The sequence below is a fragment of the Ornithodoros turicata genome, chromosome 2 (assembly GCF_037126465.1).
Source record: "Ornithodoros turicata isolate Travis chromosome 2, ASM3712646v1, whole genome shotgun sequence".
NCBI lineage: Eukaryota > Metazoa > Arthropoda > Arachnida > Ixodida > Argasidae > Ornithodoros > Ornithodoros turicata.
Window position 1 is genome coordinate 13,341,782 of NC_088202.1, and position 22,724 is coordinate 13,364,505.

The 22,724-nt window shown below is 44.9% G+C and overlaps 1 protein-coding gene across 2 annotated transcripts in view; it reads right to left on the bottom strand.

Moving 5' to 3' along the window:
• LOC135385214 (Golgi pH regulator-like) overlaps nt 1-5,996 on the bottom strand; it is a 38,978-nt gene extending 32,982 nt beyond the window's left edge. The window contains exons 1-3 of one of the 2 annotated variants that reach the window (XM_064614414.1): nt 5,814-5,996; nt 3,698-3,857; nt 1,153-1,212 (exon numbers count right to left, since the gene is read on the bottom strand). In XM_064614414.1, coding sequence (XP_064470484.1) covers nt 1,153-1,212; nt 3,698-3,730 — 93 coding nt within the window. In that variant the 5' untranslated portion in view covers nt 3,731-3,857; nt 5,814-5,996. The remainder of the gene's footprint in view (nt 1-1,152; nt 1,213-3,697; nt 3,858-5,813) is intronic. The other variant, XM_064614413.1, reaches the window with a different exon arrangement.
• Between the last annotated feature and the right edge of the window lie 16,728 nt (nt 5,997-22,724).

The following is a 22,724-nucleotide window of genomic DNA, read 5'->3' on the forward strand; positions in this document are numbered from 1 at the left end:
AGATGGCCTAAACTAGGGTAGCATATAAATCCAGACGGCATATTTTGCATTCACGTGCACGCACACAGTCAGTGGTGCTGGTGCATAGTATTATGATGTCCTGACTTATTCGTATCCCCAGTGCACAGCATTCTGAGTCTCTGGGCGTAACATGGAAGAAGTAATGGCTTTAATCGAAGAGTATACAAAAGAACAGAGACTACATATTGCATATGTAGTCTGTATGTGCAATATGTAATATGTAGTGTGTATATATGCAATATGTAGTACGTATGAGACTACATATTGCATACGTAGTCTCATACATACTACTTATTTCTGAGCACTCCTTATTGCCACGTGGAATATCACAAACAAAACAAAAAAAGGCTGAGGATAGTGCAAAACTTTTAGTTTAATATGACTAGATTTTGCAACAGTACAATGCATAACCATAAAAGGTATGCAGGTAACACGACGAGCAATTGGGCTAGTTAGTGTGAATGCATAATGAAGTAAACACGACGCAAAAGACTAAGGGACGCTCGTCCTGTCTGTTCCTCTGTCCCTTTGTCTTTTGCATCGTGTTTACTTCATTATGTATGGAGGTGAAAACGAAAACATATGTGACTTTCAGCCTTTTCCTTTTTCTGTCGTATTGTAATTAAAAGCGAATCACAGAATGTGAAAAAGAATGATTGTGAACTTTCAATGGCAGGAACAATGTAACAAAGCAACAGAATTAGGTATTGGAATTGCATAAAAAAATAAATCAGTCATCATGCTGCCCATTGCAGTGCACAGGGCTTGTGCGTATCACTCCATTTCCACTGTACCAGTTACTGATAACCCGTTAAAACTTGTCGACAATGAATTTTCTTTGTCAGAAATCACTTTCAGGACACAAACACTGTTTGGTCATATGTTCCAATTTTTGTCTGCCGCCCAAAGTTGAGAACTAGGTGCTTGACAGGAAGGTATCAGAAAAAGGTGCTTCATGTGCAGTACAAAGCACAAAATTTGAAGTGTGTTTAATGTAACGCACAAGTATTTAGTAATTTACTTTAAGGAGTACTTGATACTTGAAGTGCTCTCCATCACTGCCCATAATCAAGTGAGCAATGAATGAGTAGTTGCACATACTGTTGTTGGCCAGACAGTCAAGTGCCTCACCTCATAGTCCTTGAAAAGTTGCTTCATAAAGAACACCCATCCTCCAGCAAAAAAGAATGCCTGCAAAGATTGGTCAAAAACGGTCTCTCAATGGGCATCAGTGATAGCATGCTAATTAACTGCCCTGTTAGAAGAATGAGAATTTAGATTAAACGTCAACAACCCTTTCATTGGAGAACGGAAAACATGAAGGCAGGGAGTTGTATTGCACACACAAACAAACCAACAAGCAGTGATGGCCAGTAGTTAACTACATGTAGTTAAACTACTAGTTACTACCTGATTGTAGTTAAAAAATAGTTATCAACTACTTGCAGAAATGTAGTGTGCAACTACTAGTTATCAACTACTTGCAGAAATGTAGTGTGCAACTACTAGTTAAACTACTATTTCGAGTAGTTAACTACAGTAATTACGTTACTGCAGGCGCCAACTACTTCCGATTTTGCCGCAAGCTTTACAGCACGATTGTGCTTCCGACTTTTACCTTGAGCTACTTGTTTGATGAGAACGGAGGTGCAGAGCAATCGTGCCTGCATGTGTACTAAATGTTCACCTTCATTACCGCTTGTGATTTATATTTAGGTGTCCAAGAACACTACAGAATGGGATTGGTGTTGATGGACAACTTTAAGTAGTTAGAGATGTAGTTAAAATATATTGCAGTAGTTAAAAAAGTAGTTTTAACTACCTCCCCTGAAACGTAGTTGAACTACTGGTTAAACTATATGTATCATCATTACGATGTAGTTAGTAGTTATAGTTAAAGTACTGTAGAAGTAGTTAGTGGCCATCACTGCCAACAAGGATCCCACAACAAGACTACATCACATAGACAAGTGCAAAGCAATGAAACAAATGCAGTGCTGGCAAAGGAGGACTAAGCAGGCAAACAAGGTGTAGGTTTTTATTTTTCTCAATCTGCACTACTTCATCGGTGGTGACAATTTTCCGAAAGTTATTGGTGCTAAAATGTAGGGAATTACCTGCAAATCAACAAAATATTCACTGCACTCTTTCGTCCTAATGTTGTGCCCCTCGAAGCCTTGTAGATAATAGCCCCACATCATTTTGACTTTGTGCACCATCAACAGCACGGCACAATTATACATTAACATATTATTGCAGTTTCGGGATGTGAGGCAAATTTGAAACACAAACACAGAAGATTAAGATTCTGGCGTAATACAATAGGGAAGAGTAAATTTGAAACATCCTGTCTGCCATCTTGTCCTGAAACCAGCCTCTCAGTAAATAAGCTTGTGAGAGCTGGAGGAATTGAATACCTTGATATAGTGAGCTACGTTCGTTTACGGAGCATGATAACTCGATAATGTCCAGGGAGTAGGGCTGTGAGAATAGTAATTTTGAATAGTTATGTAACAAGTTAAATTTTAACAATTATGTACAGCTTGTGGCATACTTGACTGGAATTAGATAACACGCAGGACCTTTTCAGAGCACTTTTTTACTGTATAACGCACACGTTATACACCGGAAAGTATGGTACTTGTCTGGAATTGACAACTTGCAGCGAAAGGGGCACTGGATTTCATAAAAATTCATGATGCTGCTTAAGGATGGTATTGAGGAGTCAATAATCCTGAATTCATTTCAGAAGGCTGGCATGATTGAGAAGGGATGCGAAACTAAATATGTTTCAAATAAAGCATATGCATATATTATATGCCGCATTGGTTTATTGTGTATAGTGGTGGCAGTACAGAAGCTTGTAACAAGATTGCAGTGCACGTAATACATGGAACTTTTTCAAATTCAGCCCGTTTTTAGGTTTGCACGTTATATATGAATGCGCGTTATACACGAGTGCACGTTATACACCGGCTGTACCTGAAGCAAATATGAAGCTTACATGCCACATAAGCACTTATATATCTCAAGCAAATATGAAGTGAACAGTTATGTAACCAAATTGAGCACAAAGCAAATAGTCATGCGGCCAAACCGAATGCATACATACAAACTCGTTTATGCCCTTCGTTCCCTGCCCTTCCTACGCCCTTTGAACTTCGTTTTATGCCCTCTCTTCCTGTGTTTCTGGGATTACAAGTACAGGTTTGCAACTATTCCAATACGTCCGGTTTGGAAGAGTCGTCACTCCGATTCAAAATTTGAATACAGAATTCTATAATCGAATATACGATTATTCGCTTTAGTATTCGAAAAGATCTGAATATTTGCACAGGCCTACCGACGAGCTGTTTGGTGCCCCTTTGAGAAAGAACTACGCCTTCAGAAAATCAATGGGCCACCCTTCCATAGTTTCACTATCACTGGACCAAACACATTCTCATGACAGATGCCTTCGAGCCATTTTCTGGTAGCTTTTGTCACGACTTTAAACGGGTGATTGATTTCCAATGTATTTTTTCCTTGCTCTTCTTCTACCCATACATGGTGTAACTAAGGTCAATGAGTCAAACAGAAAAAGGATTAGAAGAACAAGTACTAGTGCACTTTCCTAGCCTCTGTCAGAACAAATTAAACACAAACTTAAAGAGAAGTAATATGGAAAGATACACACTTGCTGATGACTCATGTCCATAACAGCGCACATCAGGTATGTCCACTTTTATAAACACCTTCCTACTCATTGTACCATCTCATACTTGAGTGCCATCACTCAAGCTTGCTTGCATCATACTTCTATTTTCTAAGCCTCCAGTTATCTTTCTGGAGGCTTCCTACGCTGACAAGAAAAGAAAATATGGTTTACTAAGCACTTGTGAAGTTAGAGCACAAAAAATAATGCCTTTGAGTCTGATGGTTACATTTTGGAATGCACAATACTGAAAGTATTGCACATCTTGAAGGAATAATGCTTTATTACAAGAAAAAAGTATATATGTGCATATAACAAATTACCTTGAACAAATGCATGAAGAAATACATAAACCATGCTCCCATTTTACCTTGTACGACTACTTTTGAAAAGCACCCTGATAAGAAACATTAGCTGTGTCTTTAGGCATTGTGCCAAACACGTTTAAATGCAGCAACTCTACAGGGCATTGTTGTTAATTTTTGGTAACATGGTGTCTTCATGTGGTCCTGTAAAGCTACCACTTTAGTAACGCTTACGAATGATCACGCTGTCGCTTCTTGAAGGTCAATTAAAGGCTATAGCTACTTGGAAGGTGAAAAAATGGAAGGTAAAAAAGTATGGCTGCTTTATTACCGGTGAAAGAAGGAAGTCACTGAAAAGGTTAGCCAGCTGTAGGACTCAAACCTGTGTCCTTTTTATGTGTTCCAGCCTCGAAACATCAATTCCCATCGTGTACTTTATTACCACTCTTTTGTGGGCACAAAGGCTGTGGTTTGCATAGCTGGCACATTGTAGTACAATGCGTACTTCAGTCTGGGTGCAAAAGGACACTACGTTTCAAACAGCCACAGCAAAACTTTTTAAGTGGAGACTTTTGGCATGTTTGCAGGGAATTCTGTACATATTAGCACGTGCATATCCCCTTAGTAAAAACTGCAATGGCATCTTTCAAGCTCACTATTTGTTCACCCGAGAAATATGTTGCACATGGAAAGCATCAACAAGGGGTCATGCCCTGACACATCATGTTGCCGCTCCCAACTTCACATCCTCATCCACAGGTGGTAAGAAGATAAAAACACTACGATGGTACTACAGTTCATTAGCAGACAAGCTTTCAAGCAGTGCACTGCATTTCTTTGGTACTTGATAAAATGCAGTTCACTGCATGGAGCTTGTATGCTAATAAACTTTCAGTGTTTTTATTGTTTCTTTTTATTACTTGTATTGGCAGTACTTGACTCACTTCCACATTCCCTGATCATCCTCATCCACGAGTTTTAGGTTGCTCTAGTGAAGGTACGTCATTTCATGCAGTATGGATCACATCACCTGTAAGCACTACAATGCAAATAAATTTGCAAATAATTTATTTGTGCGTTGAGCTGGTGGCTCCCACGTGAACTGACATGAAATTTGTGTCAACCTGCTTCAACATGCAATCCTTTAAAAGTGTATCAAACACGCAAGTCGTTTGAGTGGAAGGGATGGGATTGAATGTCATCTGATGACTGCTATCATGATAGTCATCTTAGCTCTTGTAGCAATCTGTATAACTAGCAAGTGCTGCAGTCATCACAGTGGCTAAGACTAACTCTGTTTTATTGACTATAGCAATGTTCAACTTCAGGAGTGCACCTCGAGTGATGCAAGAAGCCCTTTTAAATTCATAAGTTTTGCGCCAAGGAATACGAAGCATCTGTCAAGAGCAACTGAAAGGTTGACTGTTGATGTTTGCTGTGGTTCTTTCGATATACTGCCTTCTAGGGGGTAACGTTAAGCCCATGAGGCCTCAGTGCATGACAGCGTCCTTTTGATGTAGCGTGCACATAGCAACACAGATGCAAACGCAAGTAGACGTCAGTTCACGGGCCAGGACAAGGACGCATACGGTCACGGCCGATACCGACATCTCATCTGTTTATTTGCAATTGTTGCAGATTTCGCACATCGTTGCGTCCGTGTGTTTCGCAGAATTCTGGGTGCACAACATGTAAAAGAAATGGACTAAGCAACAGAGCGTGATGATGCTCTTACGACGGCACAGGGAAGAAACGTATCGAAAACGCACATGGTTGTTGCATATTGGACATACCTGCGACAGGACTACTATCAGCGAATCGGCTACTATAGACATTCTTGATGGAGTGTCGGAATGTATCGAAACATTCAAGTTTTTAACAGAATGCTGTGTGCACCATAAACACCAGAAATCACGCTGAAAGCCGCCAACGCGTTCCGCAGATGGCGGCCATTAATGTTTACCCAGTGTTGATGGACCAGACGGTCACCATGCCGCCAGACAGCAAGCACAAAGGCACGGCTTTGCTACACAGGAGCCCTGTTGAACATGGCCGGGACTGAAACCGAAACAAATGTCGTATTCGGTTACGGTTCACCTCAAGTCAAGAACTCTGCAATGCAGAATGGTTCGGTTACGTGCTTTCTCCATTTTATCGGTTACGGTTACCGCAAACCAAAATAACGAAACCGATTTATTTTAGGTTCCTAGTGGTTCCACGTGACGTAGGCAGGGCAATGAAGTGAACGTCGTGAAGAAATAATTAATTTTGTAGGTTATTTTAGCAGTAAAACACAACAGTGGTGTGCTGCAATTATGCCCTTCTGGGGCACCAGTGATTTCCCCAGAAATTCACTGCTGGGGGAAGGTGCCGAGCTTTCAAGGGGGGGGGGGGGTTATGTTTAGTGCAGGTTCCACTTACGGAATTTTTCTTAAACACAGAAAGAATCGTGGCACAATGGTGACATATCTGCACAGCTTTCCCGTTTTGTCTGTACGTACATGTTATTACGTTAGAACACAGTACATTAGAATACAGATTCATTATGAACGGCATTTCAACATTAATAATCACACGACCAACAAAGAAAAAAGACTAGCACCTTGCCTCACGAAGCTCAATGAATACCTACGTAGCAACCAACGGCGAAAACCTTAGACGAAAAAAGCAGAATACCTCGCTTGATTGAGTTGGGCCCAAATGGTTCTTGATTATCCACATTGAGTTTGCGTGCCCGCACGCATTTTTGCTCGTATATGCATGCAATATATGCATTGAACAATCACTTTCAAATGATTTTGGACAAAAGCATGGTACGATCATCTGCATGACTGTGGTCCTAGTACTACAGCCCAAGTTTGACAGCACAGGATGTAATACGCTGCGCCGGACTCACTACCAGAACGTGTTGGTGGCCGAGCTGCGTGGGGTCACCCGAGAAATTTCAGGGGGGGGGGGGGTGTTACAAAAATGCAGGGAGGGTGTACACCCCCCCCCCCCCTCCTGGCTGGGGTGTAGGGAAATTCCTGCTCCTTACCTCCCTCAATGTCTGTGGTCACCGAGTAGGTACATTTGATGGAGGCTACCTGGAAAAAAGGGTTGACCAGTGACTTATTATGTGATACATTGTGATATATCCAGACCCCTCTACGTCCACTTACAACCCCTGTAATAATGCCCCCTTTTTTCGCATCCCCACTCCCACATGTATGGGTTCTTGGATAAACTACTGGAGGTGGCCCCTTCTTCGAGTGAACTCTTGCTCCGACAATGTAACAGGCCACAAAGGCTGCCGAGCGCCGTCATGGTTCGGGCTCCGTGATATCATACGATAATAAATTCAAGGATTTACCCAGCATTTCTGCTCTGCGAAGTGGGACGATTGCGTAGGAGATACAGCACATCAACGTGAGTATTGTCATAAATTTTCCCTAAAAATAAGATATTACTTTCTAATAAATATTTCGCGAGTTGAGGAGAGACCAGATCTGTGCGTCTTATTCGGCACGTCACTGGACGATTGACTGGGAAAACTCCTCACCATCTTACACCGGGGCTGTCATCATTAAAAATTAAGCAAGCTTGATCATGCTCACAAACGCCGGGTAACATAGAATGTCTCTAGCTTATCATGTAGCATGATCAAACTTTGTCGATAGCATGATTCGTCAGTCGTCGATGAATCCCCGTTGTGGCAGCAGTGTACCGGCCGGCTGTGCTGTCTGGGGTTTTTCCTGGGTTTTCCTCGGGACGCTTTCAGATATATGTCGGCACAGTTCCCTTAGAAGTCGGCCCAGGACGCACATTCCCCCAGGGCGTCGGCCGTGGCGTTGCTCACCTCTATGAGGCCGACAACGGCGAGCCCTTTCATCAGCACCACCACCGGCAGCAGTACAGGTGCAAAAAAAATAAAAAAGGAAAGGAAACAAAAAAAATCGGTCGCCTCTCTGCTTCGGTAGAATGTGAGCGTGACGTGACGCCGGACCGTGTCGTGACGTGACGACAACTAGCGTATAATCCCATTCCGTGTTAAAATCCTAGATCGCCCCCAGATAGATGTGTCTCAGATGGTGCACTATAAAACTCACTAATTTAGTGCATCGTATACGCTATCGCCTTTGCGTACGCAACGGATAGCGTTGGTGGTCCGGCGCATGCGCAAAACATAAAGAGAGGTTCGCGCATTGCGCACAACCACGGCGCTATTCCTTATGTACGCAAAGACGATATCGTACGATACACTAAAACTCACTATTGTGTCGAAAGCCCGAGAGAAATCTAGAAACATGGACACATCTACCCGTCCTAGGTCTAATGACGGCCTACTTGCTAAATCATTAGAATGTTTCGACTAATGAATTGTTCCTTTGTTAGACCAGAATTCGTACTGATAATTATTGACTGTTTTCTCTTCTCTTTTTTTCTTCAAAAAATCAGTTACTTTCTTACTCACATACTTCTCCACGATGGCGTCGTTGCTAGGAGACGAGCGCACTCTCCAGAACATGACATCATTGCAATTAGTGGGATTATGATTACGTCAACCGCTCCTCGCGTCATCGAAACTTGTGGAAGCTCAATTGATCTTTTAAAAATTGACAGAAATGCACAGCCGTTCGTAAACAGGATTAAAATTTCGCATATAGAATACTTGAAGCACCTACTTTTCGTGGGCTAAGTAAAATAAATGCTGTTTTCCGAGTCCGGAGTGGCACTTTAAGTGTTAACTCGGTTTAATTAGGTGCCTCGGTTTAAGTGTTAACTGCTTGGAGGGTGTGATGCAAGAAATACTATCATTGTTCCTAGATAAACACAATGTCATATCCGACTGCCGACATGGCTAAGAAATCCAGATCCATACAGAGTCAGCACTATCGAATGTTAGAGAGCAGATATGAGAGAACTTCTAAGACAAGAATATAACTCTATGGGTATTTATCGATTTAAGTAAGGCATTTGACGCGTTAAATCACAACATACTCTGTAGTAAACTTTACTTAACTATACTTCCAGTTCCATACCATACCATAACTTCCCAGTTATGATATCCGTGGAACACCACTACAGTTAATTCAATCATATCTCTCTTGCAGAAAACAGAAAATGGCATTAGGCCAAACAATATCGGAAACACTAGACATAACTAATGGAGAGCCCCAGGGAGGCATATTGGGTCAGTTGCTTTCTAACCCATATATAAACGATATTATTCAAACATGTAAGCACGTCAAGCTCGCTATTTATGCCGATGACCCCACGCATCTTTTTTCAGGTGCAAACACCGAAAGTATTATCACAATGGCAAATGAGCACTTGCGCAGTCTCCATCGGTGGACAGTAAACAACGCGTTAAAAATGAATGTCAATAAAACAAAAGCGATTATCTTTATGCAAAAAAAAAAAAAGCGAATAATAGTGGACAATATCAAAGGTAAGAGATGACACAATTGAACTGGTAGTAGCCAGAAAGTGCTTGGGGTCTGGTTTCAGAACAATCTTTCCTGAGATGAACATGTTGAATATGTAGACGACCTGCACCCCCCATGTCACTGATTAAGTTTCGCCGCAGCGCAAAGCATGCTGGTGTGCAGCGCCTATAGGGGCGCTGCTGCTCGTCCCACTGGCGGAGAAACTGCGCAAATGCTTTGGGAGACGTTGGGCGAGCAGACGACGCTGCGCCCGTTTTCATTCATGTTTCCTGCAAGCGTTCTCGGAGGATTGCCTCGTATTAGCTATAGTGTGTCCAGTTCCTCGGCTCGGAACAATCCTCGGCTTTCGCGAATATCCTGATTGCTGGGTTCACTTTAATTATCTCCATATTGGTGGGGCTCGTTGTTGGGAGAGCCGGTATTATTACAAAAGCTAAAAAGACTCTTTCGTTTCCGTTCAAATTGATACTGATCAATTGGAAACAATATATTTACCTTATGAAAGATGAAAGTCGCTGAAAAGGTCAGCCAGCTGTAAGACTCGAACCCACATATTCTCGATTACCGGTCCAGGGTTCTACCAATTGAGCTAAGCTAACACACCTCCCCAGCGACTTCCGATGGTACGTCATCTCAAGGGACAAACCGGCCACTCTTTCTAACTCATCCTCCTTTCACTCTTACATTTTTGCTCCCTCTTACACACATTCATACGACGGGATCGACGCAAGCGGCAACTGTTGAACATATGAGCTGATGTTCTGAGGATGGAACAACATAGAAAGGACAAATGCTTTGTATATATTTGTCCTTTCTATGTTGTTCCAGCCTCAGAACATCAGTTCTCTCATATTTATCTTATTTACATCATGTCCCCCAGCACTGTTTCCTTTTTAGTTTGAGTCTTTGGGTTTCCTATCTTGTCGGTCTCAACACGTAGTTTTATGACCGGATACTGTTGTTTCGTGGCGCCCGAACTTGACTGGGTATCTCAGAAAGGAAAATTGCACTTATGTCTAAAGGGTGTGGCTTAACTCTTGAGAATAGTCTACACCACATGTGGGACCGTTGGTTTACACTCACAAAGCGTTTACACAGATTGTGCTCATGTCACGCGTTAATTGAACTAATATGGTTAACTCAGCTAGAAAAATAGAAAAAAGTCACTCTTTCCGCAACTCGTCAACAGTGCAACGTGCGCTTACTCAAGGGACAATTTTCATATGTAAACTTCTCGTTGATGCAATGCAAAAATGGCAGTGTTCCTACTGCAGTAGTACATACGAGTACATGATGATGGACGAAAAACTGCTATGTTTACTTTATTAACCTTTGAGTTCAACTAGCCAAATTTGATCGATCTACGCGTGCCGACGCGCAAAGCATGCTGGTGGGCTCCTACCAACCTTATCAGCCTTTTCGGCTTATCAGCCGACGCGTTTTTTCCGCTTCGTGCCCACCACAGCAAAATATAACCTGGAACGGGTTTTCTCGTTACGTCACATGTTTGTAAACAGAGGGTCGTCCATACATACACAGCAAAGTGTCGAAACAACAACAACAAATAAGTTAATGACAATGAATGGGGAAATTCGCCACTTGAGGTGCGGCCCACTACCCCAAGGCACAATGGGGCAGGATGTGATGTGTCCTGATGATGAGGTGATGAACGATGCTAAATAGGGATAGTCACTGGAGTCAGTATGACATCAGAACGGTAGGCAAAACCACAGCACACAAAAATACTACACACACAGCACACAGGTACGCAGGCAGATCATAGGGTAGACAGGAGACCAGTGTCCCGCAGAAAAATCTTGAAATACTTAAGAACTTGACGATGGTCAGTCTGGTTAGACCCAGGGCTGAGAATGGTTGCCAATGTGAGTGGTGCGGCCGTGATCGACTGCAGGCGACACTGTAGAGCTGCTCTTTGGGAGGTGTATAGATGGCAGTCGAGGAGCACATGCTTGGTGTCCGCCAAAACAGCACAACGAGAGCAGAGCATCGAGTCAGAGCGGCCGATCAGATGCTTGAAATGGGGGGTGAATGCAACCCCAAGACGAAGCCTGTGTATCAGCGACGCCAAATGGCGAGGCACACGAGAAGGCATGGTGAAGCCAAAGTCAGGGTCCACTTCACGCATCAGAACTCTTGATGGAACGTCTCGAGACCATTGCGCATGTGCGAGAGGCCTCACCACATCATTTAGGAAGGTTCGCCTGTCGCCTTTGGGGAGGGTAATCCGCACGCTTGATCGGGAATGATACGCAGCTGCTGCAGCCTCGTCAGCCTCTTCATTGCCGCGGATGCCGCAGTGGGCAGGAACCCACTGGAAGTAGATAGAGTGCCCGCTGATCTCAAGACGGCTTAGTTCCTCCAGTATGTCCACCACCACAGGCGCAAGTGATCCACGAATACCCATGTTCGCTATACACTGGAGAGCTGCCTTGGAGTCGCAGTATATCACCCAGCTGCTGATAGCGGGTGATGCAATGTGCTTGAGGAAGAACAAAATGGCATGCAACTCTGCAGACGTAGATGAGGTGCGGTGCGAGAGACGGTATGGGTGGCACGACGACATAGTCGGGATTGTAAAGGCAGCAGTGGAGCCGTGTAAGTTGGTCGACCCATCTGTGAATACTGCAGTGTGCGAAGGATAACGGCACTGCATCATGTCTAACGCAAGTTGTTTCAACACGGGTGCTGCAACGTGATCCCTCTTGCTCTTGAGCCCAGGGATGGTAATGGAGATCGAAGGTATCGAAAAGACCCACGGAGGGGACCTGGGGACGACTGCGCTTCCGACAAAAGCCGGTAGCAAAGGCTTTACAGCAGCGATGCAGTGAGAAATGTTGCTCTGCCTCCGCCTGTTGAGCTTCGAAACCAAGGGGTGACGACGGTGTTCCGCGACGAGACGTAGATAATGGCGCACAGTTTCTCTGAGACGTAAGACCTCTACTGGCAGCTCGCGGGCCTCTGCCACCACCATGCGCGTTTCAGCGGCGCGGGGTACACCGAGGCAGATCCTCAAGCTTCTGGCCAACATACACCGAAGTCTCTGTTCAGATGTTCTTGAGATGCCATGTAAGACCGGGAGGCTGTAGAGAATGGTTCCCCGAACCAATGCCCCATGAATCGATAGGAGCGCTTCCTGATCAATCCCCCATGCAGCGCCAGCGAAGTGAGAAATGACATTGGTCCAGCGTTGAACTTTCGCTTCCAGGTACCTGATATGGGCGCTCCACGAGAGATTGGCATCCAAGATAACACCCAGGAATTTGTGGCACTTCACTTGGCTGAGTGTATTATTGCCTAGCGAAAGAGGGAAGGCGCGCATGCGTTTCCGCGTGAACGGGAGCACAACTGTCTTCTCAGCCGAGATGTCCATGCCAGCCTTGGTGAAGTAATGCTGAACAGCATCCAACGAGTGTTGAAGGCGGCGTTGAATCGCTGGCCTTGATTTACCTGTGGTCCAAACGCACACATCGTCTGCGTATACAGAGAGCTGAACTTTGCGATGAACGCAACGCTTGATATCCGCCATAACCAAATTGAAGAGGATGGGGCTTAATACACTTCCTTGAGGAACGCCTTGGGTCAAAACTGTTTTTTGCGTGTCTCCATCCCGAGTGCGGACGAAAATTGTTCTGTTGGACAAGAAGTCAGCCACCCAGACAAAAAGCCTGTGAGACACTCTAGCCCGTAGGAGGGTGTGCAATACATAAGTGTGACTGACCGTATCATAGGCACGTTTGACATCAAGGAAAACAGCCTCGACAATCCTCTTGCAGCTCTTGGCGACTTCAACAGCAGTCACAAGGTCCATAAGGGAGTCAACTGAGCTACGGTGCCGACGGAAGCCCGCCATCTCATCAGGAAAAACGTGATTCCTTTCCAACCACCATTCCAGCCTGTGTAGAACCATCCGCTCCATCACCTTACCGACACAACTGGTAAGGCTAACTGGACGGAAAGAGGACAGGTGCGACGGATGCTTGCCAGGCTTCAGCAATGGGACCACCATGGCTTCCTTCCAGCTTGCGGGTACCTGGCCAGATCTCCATGAGCTGTTGCATATAAACAGCAAAGCTCGAAGGCCCCCAGCGCCAAGATTTCGAAGAGCTGAATAGGTGATCCCGTCTACACCAGGAGACGATTTGGGTCGGGACAAACGAAGGGCAGTTTTAAGCTCTGGCAGAGAAAAATCCGCATCCAGCTGTGCGTTCGACGGGAGCGTTATACGATCAAGATCCTCGCGAAGTTCAACCATGTAGGTATGGAACGTTGCAGTTCCCGCAGCTTCCGCAGCCGCCGCCACAGTTCCGCAGAAGTCCAGAGCTACGTCGACCTCAGACTTGTTGAGGATCAGAGCAAGTGACCCCAGTGGATTGGTGCGTGGAAGGCCATCGCGCAGGCTACGCGCAACTTGCCAAATTCTGGCGGGTCTGCTGAAGGGCGACAGCGTCTCACAAAACCGGCGCCAACGCTGTCGATCAAGGGCTCTCAACCTGTGTTGCACAGCTGTAAGTGAATGACGCGCTGCGACAATATCGGAAAGTAAACCTGTGCGTCGAGCTCTTCGCTCAGCTCTTCTACGGCAAGCACGTAGCTGTTCCACCTGGGGCTAGAGCCCGTATGTCCTGCTGCAACAGGTACGTGTCTGGATGACTCACGAAGAGAAGTTGTCAACACCTCCGAGAAGTGGTCTGCGGTCATCTCCCGCTGTGATGACACCTCACATCGCTCCCGGAACACCTTCCAGTTAACCAGACGAACGGACCTATTGCCACGTTGTATGGTGCATCCACGGATCGCTATGTATATCGGAAGGTGGTCACTTCCTCTCCCGTCACAATCCGTAGACCATGACGCCTTTCTGAAGACATCTTTCGAGCAGATAGAGACATCGAGAACATCCGTGGTGAAGTCCCTACGCATAAATGTGGAGGAGCCATCGTTCAGCAAGCACACATCGAGTTCGTCAATGACGTCGCTCCATATTCTCCCGTTGGCGTCAGTTTTCCGACTTCCCCACAATGGGTGATGTGCATTGATATCACCTACGAGAATGAATGGAGGAGGCAAGTTTTCCAGAAGGTGCTTCACCTCACGTTTCGTAAGGGCTGATGAGGGTGGAACGTAGAGGCTAACCACAGTGAGCAAAACGTCACGGAAGCGTACTACACACGTGACGCAGTCCACAGCAACACCCGGCGTCCGTGGCTGCACAGCAAATGTCAGGTCACTTCGTACGCACAATATTGTTCTGGACGAGGCCGCACCTCCTGATCGCACTATGTGGTATCCGCTAAGTCGAAAGTCATCTTTGACATAGGCTTCGCTTATGGCCAATATGGGGGTCTGGTACTTCAATAAAAACAATTTCAAGTCAGGGAGCTTACTGCGCAAGCCACGTGCGTTCCATTGGAGGAGAGTTGCGTTTTTATAGCAGCGGTCCATGGACAGATGCGAGGAAACGCTCCGTTGCAAGAAGCTGCTCAACGGCTGAGAGCTCTGAAGAACTCGGGAAAGTTTGCAGGATGGCCTTGAGTGCCGCGAAAATCAAGGGAAGCAGAAGATCGGCCAAGCCATTTGTGTCGACGCGACGCTCAGGCTCCGACCGCTGATACATGGGTGGACTCTTGTTTCCCACACTCGAGGTTCTCCCAGCTACTCCTGCATATGTAGGGCAAACTTGAAGACGAGAATTCACACCGCCATTGTTTGGCGGGCCATGAACTTGCTCGTCAGGTACACTGGTAGCTGCTTGAACTGTTGTAAGTTGTCTGGGGGTCCTCTTAGCCAGCATGACATTTACGCGAGCGTTCTTGGGTGGTTCCGGGTATGGATTGGGACGTGAGGCGCCGACACGCCGTTGTTGGCCACGTCGCGAACTGCCGTTCGGAGGCGATGGGCTTGTTGGGTTCAAGACTTCCGTCTGGTGCGCCACTGTTGCCACCCGCTTCTTTGGGCACATGGAGTGAGAAGCGGCATGAGGGCCGCCACAGTTGGCACATTTAGGCTGCCTCCGAGCAGTGCATTCTGTAAACTTATGAGGCCCAGCACATATCATGCACCGTCTTGACCCTCGACAAGAGCGCGCCAGGTGACCAAAACGTTGGCACTTGTAACACTGGACGGGGCCTTCAACGTACTCAGATACTTGGTAAGTATTAAACCCCAGCCGAAGAGTCTTCGGCAGCTTCATGTTGGATTTGAACGTAAGAATTACTGACTTGAGTGGAGTATAGTAGTCTAAACCCCCCTCCGTATAGACATGACGTCGTTGCCGGCGAGCCGAAGTGACACCTTCCTCTGCCAGGTAAGAGGCAATATCCTCGTCCTCGTAGTCAAGTGGTACATCATAAATTTTACCCATGTTGTTCAGATACGATGACGGAATGATGACTGCAACATCCAGTCCGGCGACCGTTTTAAGGCCCATCAGGTTTGCTACTGCTCCTTCAGAAGTTACACACACACATATGCTTCCGTCACGGTTAAAACGGTGACTCAGGATTTCCTCTTGGGCTGCAGAACTCTCTTTGGCCACAGTGTTGGGATTCACCTTCCAGACTGACAGATTTTCCTGAAGGGGCTTGAAAACAACTGGTATCCCCTTTGCTCTATTCTTGCGGTATGTTACAAGAGTGAAAGGGTCCTTCCCATCTTCGACACCCTCCATGTCAGGTGGCGGCGTCACAGGGGGATTCTGAGGCGGGGAGAAGGTAACCGCTGACGGTAACTCACCATCCCCAACTTCAGTGTCATCGGACCAATTCTGCAGTGCATTTGGATCCTTCGAAGAAGGCAGGACCGGATCGTCGTCGCGCATTGCACCCGGAGGCCGTCGATCCATCGGTGAACGGCTCCTGTCACTCCGCGCTGGACAGAACCCGTCTGGAGGTCCATCCTGGTTTTCAAGGTCTCGGCGGGGGACAGTCCGCCCAGTGGCCATTAACAAAGAGGGCCCTTGAAGGGCCGAAATCGGCTAGAACAGCAATAGGCCTAGCCAAGCTTCAGAGCAGCGAAAAGTACGTCCGTGCTGGTCAGTGCACGCGAGCTACATCAAAAGTGTCGAAAGCAGTAGGTATCGTCAATAAAAATCGGTACCTGTCGCCTAAAAACGTACAGGTGGTGCTGGTTTACTATGCCTTATTTCAGTCATGAGCAAAGTATTGCAGTTTGATCTGGGCTACAACAACACGTGGGAATTTACAATCAATATTCATTTTGTAGAAAAAAGCAGTTAGGTGCATGGTACACTCACTGCACTTGTATTCTATTGACGCTCCTTTACTCCAGTATTATACCTGATCCAAAAATATATATTTATCGATTGTTCATAGCGTATTGGAACGCATTAAAAAGTAATAGCAGTGTATTCCTCGAGGAACCTCCCTCAAACGTTATTATACGCCATAGAAACAAATGGGAAGTTCTGTACTCTAGAACTAAGTATAGCGATCAGCGTATGTCTTTTCAAGCAGCAACATCATTAAACAACGTTGAGGTCAACGCCAGAAGCACGTGTAGTGAGATTCAAAAGCAGTTATTATGATTTTATATACCAGTCTTGCAGTTTTTCTGTTTCTATGAGACCTCATGTGATGTGATGTGATAAAGAAAAAAATGGGGATGTGAGTTTCGACGAAGTCGAACTGGCTACCCCAGTACACTTACACATAGAAAGTACAAACAGATGATGAGATGATGAAAAAAACGATGCCCAGAGAAGAGCAGACATGATAATGGAGTTCAACATGTATGTACTTCAAAAGTATGAGACCTGTAATTATTTTGATGCCTTGCTCCCTTATTTTCTGGTTGCATTGTTTACCTTCTGTAAGCATTAATTGTAGCTTCTGTAGCATCTTCCACACCGTTAGAAAAATGTATAAGTAATGTACTAATGTAAGTAATAATGGGCTATTGTACTTCTGTTATACCTTCTGCTTCAGATGAATACCTTTGGGGGGTATAGAGGAGGTACAAATTTCCGATTTATGCCTCCAACTCTTCTCAAGGGTATAAAAGAGGTATAAATCAGGTCTAACGTAGCATATTTATACCTCATCACCACGCGTTTATACCCGGCACCATGTATAGATAACCGAGGTTATACCTCTCACGGTGAGGCTGCATATAGGTTCTGAGTTTTTATACCTTTATGCTTTTTTTTATACCTTTCGCTGTGTACAACTTGTGGTGTCCCGGCAACAATTCGACACATTATAGAAGACTGCAGCCAGTACGTACGCGAGCGACGGGCCTTTAAACGTCAACTTGAAACGCTGGATCAGAGGCCATTCAATATCTGCAAAGTTCTCGACCCATGGAGTAACCCTGGACACCAGTGCCGTGCACTTGGCGCTTTTCTTTCCTTTCTGAAGGCCACGGGCCTCCTTCACGAACTGTAGGGATCTCCTTCCCTCGTCATCCTTTCATATGAACCTTTTTGGAATGGGGTAGGGTCCTGCACTGAACGCAGGGAAACATCCCACATCATCATCACCCATTCATCTATGCTGTTGTTGTTGTTGTTGTTTATACCTTTCCTTCCGCAACGTGCTGTATCACCTTGTCAACGCCTTGTGATTGTGTGACCGTGTGTGAGACTTTTCAGTTTTAGCTTTGTGTTCTTCCTTTTTCTTTTCTTTTCTTCTTTGTCTTCTCCTTTTCTTCTTTTTCTTCCTTTTCGGCTTTTCCTTTCTTTTCCTTTTCCTTTTCTTTTCTTCTCCCTTATTCCCTTTTTTTGGAATAGCACGCCGACCTCCGTCTGGCTGACCTTTCCTTTCTTTTTTCTTAATAAACGTATTCCCCCCCCACACATCATCATTATTTTTTAATGATGAATGAGTCTATGTGTTCCAGCCTCAGAACATCAATTCCCATCATGTTCAAATTATTTTTTTTACTTGAAACGGTATCAGCTAAGTTAAACGGATATTTAATTAAGAAACACAGACATCAGTACGGTAGTATCTGAATCCAGATGGATGCATAATATATGTATATCAGCAATGATTAAATCTAGACGTCCTCACCCTTAGAGTCGCTAACCAGGCGAAGGCTGCTCCACAATTTGTCAAGTCGCCAGCGGTATGGTAGCGCGCCAAACAGTACGCGTGGAACAAGAACGACGCGAAGGGGACAAGCGCACACTCACAACTAACTTATATTAGTATTTGTTGCCCTGTAATGTCTATCTCGAGATACAAACTTGATGACTACACAGTACACGCTGCCAAACTCGCGAAACTTTTCTTTTGTTTTTAATCCCATATGTCTTTGTTGTCTTTTTATAGGAGTTATAAAAGTGTGTGCAAAGTAATGATTACGAGCTTTGCTTTCTACTTCACACCCATATGCGTTTGCTCGTTTTTGTAGTACGTGTGTGTGTGTGTGCGTCAAAAAATAGATCCATAACTTAAAAACCCGAGACTAGGGGACAAAGAAACGACAAACACAGACAAGGTCCTTGTCTGTGTTTGTCGTTTTTTTGTCCCCTAGTCTCGGGTTTTTAAGTTATGGATCTATACCACCAGCTCGCTTGCTACTTCTCTATCCTCTCGTTATCAAAAAATAGTTTTTTTTTTTTTGCTTTTCTTCCCTCCAAGGGTGATTTTTCTAGTTTCCTCCTCTACAAATTTGTCGCAAACTGGATTAGAATACACATTTGCAGCTGTATAGATTGCGTACCCAAGGGGTATAAATACCCCTTATGCATGGGCATGGGCATGGGCGCATGCAATATATTACTTTATACAACAGTTAACAGAATATTGTAATATTCATTCATTCATTCACTCCCGTAGAAGGTGTGAGTATGCAATCTGCCTCATCGGTAACCATGGCTCACCGTCTTTTTATTCCATGTTAGCGCTGCGAAGCAACTGTGGCTATGAGCGGCGTACAGCCGTAGACAGGCGGAGAGAGGACAGCAGGAAGGAGTGTGCTGATCATCTTGAAGGGACAGCATCTATAAAATTTAGTTTTACACAACGTTCGGCGTTCGTTCTTGTTTATTTCCATTCGTTATTTTTATTCTTTCAGGTAAAAACATTCTGTTTGTTTTACTAGTATTTATTTTTTAAACCCAGTGGTCCTGATACGGAGCTACATCCGAGAACTAGTACTGCTAACGTAAGAACTACATACTTGGTTTTATTTTCCCCTTACGACCCCGGGAAAGGTGCTCCCAAGCGACAGATTAGTAAGAAATAGAATTCGCGAAGATTTTCCTTTGACAGCATCATCCTTCCTTGAAATCGGATCCCGTGACGCAAGATCGCAGGACGCGCGGTACGCTGAAATTCTGCAGCCGCCAAAGCAACAATAAATAAATACAGAATTTCCGAAACCATTTAAATGCTTCCAAGAAAAATTTAATATAATTTCAAAAAAAGTGTGTCGTCAAAAATTTTCCGCCAACGATTGGCTACATGATTGCGTCATCTTCATCTGTGACAGAGATTTTTCCCTATAAACTTGGTCCATAAAAGGGGCGTCCCAAGCTTCTGCCGAAATATGCTGATTACGTCATTATGACCTCATCGGGTAAATAGGCAAAACAGGTTCTCTAATTTTCCTAGCAACGCGCGTGCCCCATGGCGCGGAAAAACCACCGTGTACCCTCAGATGACATTCTTCTTTGGTCAATTTTCATTATGTTGCTCCTCTATGCAGGGCGCGAGAGGGCTAGACTAATTGCACATTAAGTTGACTTCAAAGCACGTAGATGCAGCGGTTGACCGGGGTTTCCCAAGGTTGCCAAGAGGTAACGCTGCCAACACTGGAGTCCAAGATTGCATGCACGGCACACGTGCTGATACTCCGATAAGCAACCCGGCAACGCTTCACAACAAGGATTATTTCTTTGCTGCCACATCGTGAAACTCACGGTAAGAATAACAAAGCGAAAAACATATTTGCACAGGAATACTTAGTGGTTCTGGTACAGTGTTCGTCGCCACCGGAGCTCAATGGACTCCGTCCTTGACCTTGTCACCACTGTCGAACAAGAAAAGTTCTATAAAAAAATCGTAATGGCTTTCGTTCTTCTTTTTTTCTTTTTTTTTCTTGACGTGAAGAGAGCATACGACACCGTCAGTCATGCTGTGGTATTGCATGAACTATTACCAGCAACCAATTGCTAGAAACCAGCAAATAACAAAACAAAATTACAAGAAAATAGACGTCTCACGCTTCGGTTCGGCAAAGCCGCAGTATTTACAAATGTCATGTTCCCATGGCCGATTTCCTTCAAGCACGTAACAGGCAACAGTCTTGCAGTATTTCAACAACTCTACAGGGTGGGAAAGCCTAAGCAACGAACTTTTGCTTGTCTGCGGACATCACGGTGATCTGTGCATATTACTATAGTCTGCCTTCGGCATGACGGCACCCTCACCGAAAGCAAAAAAAATAAAAAATCAGGGGGTAGGGTAGAAGTCCACTCTTTGTACGTCTGTCTGACCCCTGCCAGTGCTGACCAATAGGGGTGCGAAAAAAAATTGCGCACCCTCTGGGACCAAAATAAGCAAACATTTTATTGCATATCGTGAAAGAGCTATGTCTCAGCTACGTTAGTACGAAATATTGGAAAATTTCAAGATGTCCTTTTTGGGTAAAAACTGCCGCGAAAATGAGAATTTTTCCCTACTCTTCCGTGTTCACGGCATTGTTAGGGGATTGTTAGGGGATAATGGCTGAAGGTAAAGCAATGTGTTTGACATCAAACGAAAGAGCAAGGAATGATCTTTCTGCTCATGCGAAGAACATCACAGTCGGAGATCCAGGGCCGCGGCCATGACCTTCCAAAGGTGCGGTAAAACGGTTCTCTGTTGCGTTTTCGGGATTTTTTTTTCGTATACTTTTCTCTTGACCATATAAATTTAGTAACCCACGGTAGAACGTGCACCATCCACTCTCTCAGCAAAATAAAATTCATTCAAATGGGACATCTCGTTCAAGAGATACAAGGCCACAAAGTTGGGGAAAAATGTAAGCCGCGATATCGCACCGGTTGCTTCGAAGCGCCGTGGACGGAGAAGAAAATATCGCAGAGACCTGCGGTCAGGCACCTTTTGCATCTCTTTTGTGGGTGGAATAACATTTTTTTTTCGAGAGAGAAATAAGAAATGTGACCGGCGGGCATCATTCGATTATAAATGAAACTACCCTGCGGTGAATCACCTCGCCCCATCGTCATTCATTAGTTCTCGCTGTTCTAGCGCAGTGGCAGTGTAATACAATTGTGTGCAAATTGTCTCGACAGCTGACGATTGAACTTCACCACATTAATCAGGTATGGTGGTTTTGCGAGAAGCTCATTACAAAGCTCATGTCGGGAGTAGATTTCGAAATTGAGAGAGCCCCTATAGGTTGTAGAAATTATATGCGAACTAGAGCAAAGTTACATGTTACCAAAAGCGAATGCAATATAAATTTTAAATAATGTTCAAAGATACTATTTTAGTCGCCAGGTTGGCGCTCCAATCGTGAAAACTGGTCGGACTCTAGAACCGTCTTGTGAGTCGACTGCCGTGTATAGGGTGAGCGTGGGTGCGGTTATAACCGCGGTTATCCCTCCAGCGCAGTTTTGCGATTTGGCAGTAGAAATTCAGTGTCGTTATGGATCTCGGGCGAAATACGGGCGCACCCAATAAACTATATAGTGGTTTGCCACAGTCATTAATTTAGGCATTTCCTCAGACCTCATCGACAAAAAAGCAAACTTTATTTCGCATATCCTATGATCATTCGGCCTCTCACTAAAGCACACGTGGCTTTCACTTAAATAGCTCACAAACTCGACGTCAAACATCAAGTGAATCAGCCCGCGCTCCTATCGAAATTCCTCTCGTCCCTTTCAACTCAACCTGACGGTCAGATTGTACAATAAGCACTGACCACGTCATGATAGTCTCAGAAGTCAAAACTAACCGGAATTCAAAATGATAGCGTTCTGATTTCCAATTCATTTCGCTATCTTGATTGGCGAATAGCGAATTCACTGACGCTGTAACTTGGGGGTAAAATGCAGGTGTATACCCGCACAGCAGCGGCGGTTAGTGCAGATGTACTCGCATCGCACGCTGCTGGTTGCGGGTGCGTGTGGCACATCTGCGGGTACGGTGCCAGTGCGGGTACGAATTTACCCATGGTCACCCCTAGCTTATGTACACCCTCGCCAGTCAACCTTATGATTATTCCACTGGGACAATTCAGTCGACATATCGAAGAAACATACCGCGTTTATTCATTGTG